General features: G+C 45.8%; 2 protein-coding genes across 2 annotated transcripts; one reads left to right on the top strand and one right to left on the bottom strand.

Moving 5' to 3' along the window:
- The first annotated feature begins 2146 nt into the window (after positions 1–2146).
- On the top strand, positions 2147–6372 carry LOC127337117 (putative serine/threonine-protein kinase). Its single transcript, XM_051363996.2, has 7 exons — positions 2147–2442; positions 3992–4264; positions 4607–4722; positions 4847–5057; positions 5135–5372; positions 5516–5663; positions 5827–6372. Exons 2-7 carry the CDS (start codon positions 4057–4059, stop codon positions 6169–6171), a joined length of 1266 nt encoding a protein of 421 aa, XP_051219956.1. The 5' UTR covers positions 2147–2442; positions 3992–4056; the 3' UTR covers positions 6172–6372.
- Positions 6373–6455: 83 nt separating this feature from the next.
- On the bottom strand, positions 6456–9063 carry LOC127337118 (clathrin light chain 1). The gene is made up of 3 exons (XM_051363997.2): positions 8588–9063; positions 7133–7286; positions 6456–7056 (listed from the first exon to the last, which is right to left on the bottom strand). Exons 1-3 carry the CDS (start codon positions 8953–8955, stop codon positions 6658–6660), a joined length of 921 nt encoding a protein of 306 aa, XP_051219957.1. The 5' UTR covers positions 8956–9063; the 3' UTR covers positions 6456–6657.
- Between the last annotated feature and the right edge of the window lie 233 nt (positions 9064–9296).

Consider the following 9296-nt stretch of genomic DNA (forward strand, 5'->3'; position numbering starts at 1 on the left):
CCTATGAATACCAACGAAGGTTCTCTCATAATTTTAATTTAAGCTGCAATACAAGGCTACGTGCACGCGCACAACCATTAAAGTAGTCAATCAACATCGGCAAGAGTACCAACACCAGTATGTCAGGGAATAAAAACAGATCAGCCTTGTCGACGTTGATGGAGAGCAGAGAATATGAATTACCATTGTCGAGGATGTAGCAACCGAGACAAAAACTGCGAGGATAATCCCCCTCACGGCAACCATGAGAAAAGATCCAAGATGGAGCGAAGCAAGATCTGAACACCTATACCTAGTTGCTTGAATTAACATCATGCTAAACATGATTTGTTTTTCGATCAGATTTAGTCGATTTCAATTATATTATACGATTGAAAACCAACCTGTCACCTCTTTCTCTTTCTCTTCCTCTTCGTCCCGCCTCACCTATATCGGCCCCTACCTGGTCCAAACTAGTGCCTCACCGGCTCAATGTGCCAGGCCAATTTCGCTACTGGCTTCATCGCCTCAACGCCCTTCTGTCACCCAACCGCCAAGACCGACAATCATGACACCTTCATCCTTCATCATGTGTGGTGGCACCCTCCCCCCCCCCCCCCCCCACACACACACATACAACACGAACTAACCTAGACTCCACGCAAAGCACCTTCGCCGATCCTTGCCTCCAACGTCATCGTGGCATCGCTCTGCCCACAGCTCTATGCACATCAATCACGAATTCGAGAACAGTCTGTGGTAACTAGGCGCCGTCGAAAGATAGAAAGAGAGGAAATGGTGAATCCACACATGCTAAGACTTTTCATTGGACCACCAGCTATCCATCTAGAGACGTTGGTTGGCCCATCGAGCCGACGAGGCACCAGTATGGCAGGACGATGAGGAGGAGGAAGAGAAACAGGTGGCCAATTGTTTTTCGATCGTACAATATAATTGAAATCAACTAAATTTGATTTCATAAATCCGTGATAGAGATTTTAAACTGATCCTTTCGTATGAATCATAAAACGATCGTGATAGAGACTTTAAGAACAAGTGTGGATAAGTTCAAAAAATATCAGTTCTACTAAATGTGTTGTTTGGGTTGATGAACTCCAAGTTTTATCTTCAGCAAATTCTGTGGCCGAGTAATAAAGCTAACCTTTTTTGCTTTCCCTCGAAAAGGTTTAAGTTGATTGTATAGGCAGTATGAATGAAAATGGAGGGAAAACAAACGGAGTGTGTGTACCATAGCAAAAACAAAACTACATAAACACAAAAAAGAAAAAAAAACACAGCCGACTGCTTGAAACGTGCATACCAACCAACTTGTTCAATTGAAATATTGGGTTTAGGCGACGGTATGGATTGGGGTTGGACCAGGCCAAAGCAACATGCAACTATTTTTTTGACTTGCTCAGTATGGAACTTTCCTGGTGACACTGTATTATATAAATACGAAGGAGAAACGAACGTTCCGCATTTCTAGATACAGAGATCTTTCCTTGACGGAAAAAAACATTGATTAAGTTCGTTTCCTTCTGTTCTCATGTGGAAAGTGTTAGGGTCAAGGATAGGATGATAGGCAACCTCGTGATCCCATTAAGCCTGGGTGAACCCCAGCCGCCGCCGCTTGAGAGAAAACCCTAGCCACATCTACTTGAGCCTCCTTCATAGATTGGTTCTTCCTCCTCTAGACGGCTTCGTCGTCGTCGGGAGGAGTGGAAAATCCAATATATGCGTGGAGTTTTCAATAAAAGTAGTCTTTTAAGTGGTCTACGTTAGTGTTTTGGTCGTCGTTTTCTTGTTGGTTTTCCCGCAATGGAGATGGCATCTCTGCAATAAGTGATCCTCGGCCTTTCGTTCGACGACGAGATCTCCTTCCCAATATCAATGGTGGTGTTAAAAGATTACAATTATCTAGTAAAACTACTCCATTTTGTCCCTGAAGATTGAAAAGTAATACGGACGAGTAGATATATCCTAGCGTGGCAGCCCGATTTAAGAAACCGACAGCGTGTTTGAAAAAAACAGGATCGATATTGGTGCGTGTAATTTTATTTTTCGATGAGAGCACCGGCCGGTCGACCAAGCAAGCGAGCAAAGGCCGCTCCACGACGAACCGAGCCAGCAAAAAGACGGCGAGACTCCTTCCCGGCTGCTTTCCTATTACCTCCCTCGGACCAGCATTTCAGCTCCTACCTCCCTCGGACCAGCGCTGTCTGGTCTTTATTGCTTGCTTGAGCCTAGCCTCGGAGCTGAGCTGAACTTGTAGCTGCCGGCCACAGAAATCATAATTGAGCAAGAGATCTCGTTGAACAATCCCAACCACCTTCCCCTGCCCGGTTCTTCACCCCCTAATCCTCTTGCCGTGGTGCTCGCCGGCGATCTGTTTGACTACCCCAGGAAGGAGGAGGCCGAGAAGAACAGAGAACAGGGACCGCCTGCTTCCTTCCTTCTCAGGTACCTACAACCACATCTTGCTTCTTTCTCCTTCTTCTTCTCCAATCTACATGTGTTCTTGACAAGTCGTCTCTCGCTAACCCCCCTTTACTGTTGATTTTTTCCATTTCATTCAGGCCATCATCTGTGTTGGCCACTTTGTTTTTTTCTTTGGGTTCGGGGTGGCTTGATTAGTGGATAGTTTCTTCATCGTCTCCCATGGCCTGCCTCCGTGCCGTGCGTTGCCGGGTTCTGTGCCTTGATTCGTCAGGTAAGAGAGCCCGGCAGGGGAGAGAACCTCAAGAAAATGGCTTCTTCCAGCTGTGGAAAGTGGAAACCAGGGACGAATACACCGCCTCTTCTTTCCGTGTGAATTTTGCTGATTCGTGTCGTTTGTTGGCACCGATAGAATCTGATGCGCGCAGCACAGGGCTCCGCGCGCGCGTGTGAATTCAAGTAACGGTTGGAAATTTCTGCACATTTCCTAGCTAAGCTCGTCTAGGAAAAATACATGAACATCCTTCTCCACCCGCTCCATGTTAGCCACCGCGCGCCTCGAGCGAGTTTGTCTCCACCGCCGCGCCGTGCTCATCTTCATCAGCCGGCGTGTCCACGAGCGTGGAGTTTTCTCCTCAAAGCAGAATTCGCCTGATCTCTTGATGATTCCTCTAGCAAGTTACCTGATTACAAAATGCAATTTGTTCTTTCCATATTCTCCGTACAGTAATATCTGCTTGACAGTGAAAAGTCCAAGAGTCTCAGATCCGAAACATGCGAGTTTGAGGAGCTATGGCTGAATTGTGCCAGATTGGATTTACAGGATATGTGGTAGGCTTTTTTCCGGTTATACAATTTTGACCCTGGGCTAATACTAGTCAGGTTTTAGGCACTAGTATAAACGAAGATGGACCACTAGACTGAAGAAAACGAACGGACCATATTTAATTGAGGGTACTGTATTTATATGTTTGAGGAAAGGTGCAACATTTGCTATATTCACTAGAGGCTGCTGGGGTAGGAAAGTCAATGACTTTTTTTATATTATGCTGGTGGAGAGTCAATGAAATTTGTCGTCTGTCCATCCAGAAGCAGGGGAGAGATCCTGAAGAAGACTCACCGAAGTGGATTGTGTAGCAACGAATCAACCATAACTTTTGTTTGGCTGTTTTTCGGGGGACAATTGCAGTGCTTGTTCGCAGCAATAACATTCACAAGGCTTTGCATGTTCATGATGGATTAGGTTTTTAGCAGCAGGTTTTTGACGCACTTTTTTCCTTACCAGGGTACCTAAGGGTACCGAAAGGGTTTTAATAAGGCGGTATGTTGCTAAATATATAAGTGATCTTACTTAAAAATAAGGTTTTTAATGCACTCCCCTCATCTGCTCCGATAGAGTCGATTGGGAACTGGCGCTATGACAAACTTCATCTCAGACTTGAACTGACTCGTCCAACTATATAAAAAATTGACAGGCTGCTATAATGTTCACTACTGCTTCCAGACTTAAAAATGCTTGTATGAACCATGTTTCCAACTCTCTTAAGTAGTTCTTTGCAATATACTGGTGCAGAGTTGTTCCTGAAGATTCCTGCACCATCTGTACACTATTTCAAGGCTACCATAGCAACTAAGGACATGAGTTGGTGTTGCCTCCCGAGATCGAAGAACCAAGAGAACTCTCAGGCTACCACAGCAACTGAGCATACGAGTTGGTGTTGCCTTCAAAGATCCAAGCAACAACAGAATCCTCACCCTCAGGCTATGACAGCAAGTCAGGATATGAGTTGGTGTTGCATTCCAAGATCCAAGAAACAACAGAATACTTACGCACATAGTGTAGGAGGTAAGAATTATATTTGCATAGCAAAATTTTTTTTTACTTCATTATGCCGGCCAATATATATTGTGCTAGATATAAATTATGATTCCTTCAAACGACATCCCACAGTCAATATTTGTTCCCGCCATCTCTCCCAAAAAATATTATAGTTTGAAATTGAAACACATTGTTCGTAGTCAGATTTGGCTTTGAACAAGATTGGAAGCTAACTACACAGCAGAATATGCCAGAACCAAAAGTCTACTTCTGAATTTGCAGTTCCCTGATAACTTCTATTCTACAAAAGGGATTTTATCTTTATCCCCGATTTCAGTTCTGAAACTTATCGAATATTACCACTTTCAGGAATTTCAGCTGAGAAGAACATAAGACTCTTCTCTTATTCTCAGTTGAGATCAGCAACAGACAACTTCAACCGTACCAATAAAGTCGGCCGAGGTGGCTTTGGGACAGTATATAAGGTATATATTGATGTCTTTATGCGTGCGAATTGGCGGGAGCATCGGTGGAGGGTTAAGATCTCTTCAAATCTTTTGCTCCAACCTGCCAGCCCTTGCATCGCATGACAGTATATCTATGTTTCAGGGAACCACTAGAAGCATGCAAGATATTGCAGTAAAAGTTCTTTCTGCTGAATCTAGACAGGGCACCAGAGAATTCTTGACAGAAATTGATGTTATTAGCAATGTGAAGCATCCTAACCTTGTTGAATTAATTGGCTGCTGCGTCGAAGGAGATCATCGGATTTTGGTGTATGAGTATCTGGAAAACGGCAGTCTTGACCGTGCACTATTGAGTATGAATCTATTCTTACAACAGTTTATCAAAATAATTATTGTATTTGACTTAACAGTTCTCCTGATGTTTTTACAGGTTCTAACAGTGAACCTGCTAGTTTTACTTGGAGCATAAGATCGGGCATATGCCTTGGTGTTGCCAGAGGTCTTGCATACCTGCATGAAGAGATTCCATCGCCAATTGTACACAGAGATATCAAGGCTAGCAACATACTTATCGACAAAAATTACGTTCCCAAGATCGGGGACTTTGGTCTGGCAAAACTATTTCCTGATAATATCACCCACATCAGTACCCGGGTAGCTGGAACAACGTGAGTGTTGTGCGATTTGAATTCATTTAACCAGAGAGTTATCATTTATTTTTTCTTCTACCCCACTCTCTGTTTGCTCCTTAGTTCTGTTTAATTACTCTCATATTACCTTGGATTAACGCTGATTGTTGGGTCGCATGCAGAGGCTACCTTGCACCTGAATATGCCTGGCATGGCCAATTAACCAAGAAAGCAGATACATACAGCTTTGGGGTCCTTGTAATCGAGATCATAAGTGGCTTGAGTGGTTCGAGGATCCTAATGGCTGAGGATAAGCTTCTTCTAGAAAAGGTCAGTTCTTACCGACATGTACTTATTATGATCATCTGATTTTCTTTGTTCGGCAAATTAAGGCATTTAATCCAGCTCCAGATGTATTAACATGATGGTGTGTAGTAAAAAAAAAGACGCTACAGTTCTACAAAGTCTTCTAACTCTGAACATTTCAAAACAGACTTGGGAGCTCTATGAAGAGGGGAAGCTCGAGGAGATGGTTGATCCATCTATTGGGACATACCCTCAAGAGGAGGCCATCCGGTACCTCAAGGTAGCCCTCTTTTGCACGCAGGCAGCAGCATCGCGGCGCCCCTCAATGTTGCAGGTGGTGAAGATGCTGTCCAAGCCCATCCGGATCAATGAGAGCGAGCTGACTGCACCTGGGTACATCAACGAATACAAGAGCAGCCATTCCAAGGCGACTGCCTCCACAGATTCAAGGTTGAAGAACTCAACAGCGGAGGATTCCGACATGTTCAGCACGGTTGTTCCGCAGACGGTGACTGATGTGAGCCCAAGGTGAAACAGGCACTAAGTAGGATTGGTCTCCTTTGTTTACAGCCACTGTGTAGTTGACAATGCCCATGTTGAGTGTGCTCTTTTTGAACGGGGAGTGTGTTGCTGTAATGCGGCAACTAGAATACTAGATCTTGTACATGATAGACTAGTTATTCATAACGGAGCAATGTTTGACAGTATGAATTAATCCAACAGAATTTCAGAAGTGATCAGTCATGTAATCATTTAGTTAACTTCTTAGGACTATTTAGGATCATAATTTATCTGGCCAAACAACCTGGTGCAGGGTAAAAAAAACAGTAAAGAGTGCAGTTGCTGTGATACTAAGCTGAATGTTCAGAGCTGATTGATACATAGCCATCCCGATCTGGATCTCTACAAAAAGATCACTACAGGATAGACGACACTCTCGGTATTGGAAATAAAAGTCGGTTCCATCTAAGCATAGTCAAGGTTCTGGTATTCCTGTAAAGAGAAGCTAAACTTCAAGCTACTCCGATGCGGCAGGCTGCGCCTTCTCCTCCTCTGGGAGGCCATTGGCGGGTGCCTTCTCGCTCTCTGCGGGCTGCTTGGTCCCATTAGCTGGGGCTGCCGCGCCATCTTTCGCCGCATCCTTAGCGCCTTCTTTAGCAGCAGGCGCTGGCGGAGGCTGCATCATGTGCGGCGGCGGAGCATGCTTCAGCTTCACTAGGACCTGGCGCATCCGGGACAGGTCGGTTGGCTTGCCAGGCTTGGGGCCCTGAATGACCGCGATGGATGGCTTCTTGTCCTTGTCTTTCTTGCCCCGCTTCTCGATGGTAGCTATCTCATGTGGTATGAGCTCCGAGATCGATTTCCAGTACTGCTTGTCTGCACTAGCATGGAATTTCTCCTGGCTTTCTACGAAAATCTGCAAGCACACCATAAGTTTTCGGTGTTCATGTGTACAGATAGTACTTAGAACTGAGAAATGCCCGCTCACGTACCTTCTCTCTTTCCCTGCTATGAACCTTATTTGTCTCACAGGTCTGTATCCTCTTCTCGTAGAAAGCTATCTTGAACTCTTCAGCTTCAGCAATTATTTGGGCCCGTAGCTCCTTCTCCTTCCGTTCTTTTTCCTCGAGAACTAAAGCATTTTGCCTGAAACCAGAGTGATGTAGTTAGAGTTCAGATATAGACAGGGCAGAATCTAATAATCCATGCCACACAAGTGAAGAGACAATAAACAAAAATAGTTACATCATTCAGTTGATCAATTCCACAGAGTATTTTAGGCCAGCTATCAGGTTTCATGACACATCACATGGCGATTGACTCAACACATTTTAAAACTAGTTTATCGAGCCCTCCATATGATAACTGTCAGGGCGAAAAAACAAAACATACTACAGGCATCACAATGTCCAGATCATGCAGAGCGCACAATAAATTTAGGAACAATCATACGACACGATTTCGCTGAACAATCATACGACACGATTTCGCTGATTCTAGAACTGTTGATTTACAGTCATAGATGAAAATAAATAAATAAACAGAGTTGACGATAGGCATGAAGCAAATTGCAAAAGATGCACCACATGGTGCAGATAAACAATGCAAGAGCAGCATGCGCGATTATGCCAGGCAAAACAAACAAAACAAAAAAAAAAAATCAGAAGTGCAAAACGATGCATGCTTGCAAAGAAACAGCCTAGCTATCTTACACCTTTGATCGTTTTCCATGGATCTTATTTGGTGATTTGTGTAGTTCAAGCAGAGCAAATCCTTACGGCAGACAAAATGTCTAACATTATACAGGACATAAGCATCTGAAAGAGATGTTATGCAGACCTCATCCTCATGGCGGACTGAGCATGATATCACCAAAATATCCAAAACAGGGCCGGTAACATATAAGGTAGCTCTAGTTAGCTTCACGAGCCAGCCACATGTATGCTTATGCACTGGACTCGCATCTTCGCCAACCAAAAGAGTCAATCCACGAACTCTTAGGAACTGAAGAGTGACCATAGACAAATATGAACGCATGAGTAGTTGCTTGCTATGGGTAATCAGCAGACTGTTTTCTTGTGCAAAGTTGCTTGATGCAAATGTTTATCTTGTGTGGTGACCATATGTGTAATCTCTGTACACAGATTGTCTAATGATATATATGGTTACATCAAAACAAAAAAAGCATGCAAGTTGTCAAAGCCTGAGCTACCTGCAATACTGCAGTTGGACTGTCACTAGCAGATTCAGTTCTACGAGCTGAAGTGTAATCAATCTACACGAAACTACAGGTTTTCCACGCACGGATTTCTGAAGTGACTGTACTTTAGGGGACATAGCAAGAGGACGCGTCAGATCTAACTCCAAGCGCCGGAACCCTAGCGCAGACAGAAGCACGAGACGGAAACGGCGCCTGCCAAAAAAACGGATCGGGGGACGGTGCTCACCTGCGCCACTCGCGGAGGAGGGCGCCCTCCTCCCTGCCCATCTCGGTGGGAGGCGGCAGGACGGGGCCGCCGCCGTCGTCGCCCCCGAAGTCGGAGTCGGGGAAGAAGGGCGAGGGGGCGTACCCCCCGGAGACGTGGCGGACCGGGACGGCGCCGCCGTCGGAGTCGACGGCGATCTCCTCGTCCACGTCCGCGTCCTCGTCGGCGCCGTCGGCGTCGGTGAAGGAGGAGTAGCCGGCGTCCGCGAAGGAGGCGTACCCCGCGCCGCCGTCGGTGGCGGGCTCGGTGGTGATGTCGTCGTCGTCGAAGGGGTGGGAGGCGGTGCGCGGGAGCTCGTCGGCGCCGTCGTCGGCGAAGAAGGGGTCCATGGCGGCCGGCCGGTGGTGGGAGAGGCGGAGGTTTTTTGGGCGGCGCGGTGCGCGTTGCGGTGTGGTGCGGTGGACTGTTGCGTTGCTTGTGACTTTGCGTGCGCCGTCCGTGTGCGTTTTGGATTTGCAGATTTGGACGGTGCGCTAGCTTCGCTTGCTCCGCCACGCGGCTGTTTTACTTGTGTTTTTGTTTTAGCAATTTTGCTGCGTTTTACTTTTTTTTAGAACACAGTACAACGCAGACGCTCACAAACACGCACGTACAAACACTCCTATGAACGCACGCACGCACACCCTACCCCTATGAGCACCTCCGAGGGATTGAACCGGCATATCATTCT

This window comes from Lolium perenne, chromosome 2, assembly GCF_019359855.2.
Source record: "Lolium perenne isolate Kyuss_39 chromosome 2, Kyuss_2.0, whole genome shotgun sequence".
Classification (NCBI taxonomy): domain Eukaryota; kingdom Viridiplantae; phylum Streptophyta; class Magnoliopsida; order Poales; family Poaceae; genus Lolium; species Lolium perenne.

Excerpts from the sequence above, each read along its gene's own strand:
- LOC127337117 (XM_051363996.2), top strand. The coding sequence starts at position 4,057 with ATGAGTTGGTGTTGCCTCCCGAGATCGAAGAACCAAGAGAACTCTCAG. Across the intron at positions 4,723-4,846 it reads GCTTTGGGACAGTATATAAG|GGAACCACTAGAAGCATGCA; the intron begins GTATATATTGAT and ends TCTATGTTTCAG. Across the intron at positions 5,058-5,134 it reads TCTTGACCGTGCACTATTGA|GTTCTAACAGTGAACCTGCT; the intron begins GTATGAATCTAT and ends ATGTTTTTACAG.
- LOC127337118 (XM_051363997.2), bottom strand. The coding sequence starts at position 8,955 with ATGGACCCCTTCTTCGCCGACGACGGCGCCGACGAGCTCCCGCGCACC. Across the intron at positions 7,287-8,587 it reads CTCCTCCGCGAGTGGCGCAG|GCAAAATGCTTTAGTTCTCG; the intron begins GTGAGCACCGTC and ends CTCTGGTTTCAG. Across the intron at positions 7,057-7,132 it reads ATAGCAGGGAAAGAGAGAAG|ATTTTCGTAGAAAGCCAGGA; the intron begins GTACGTGAGCGG and ends GTGTGCTTGCAG.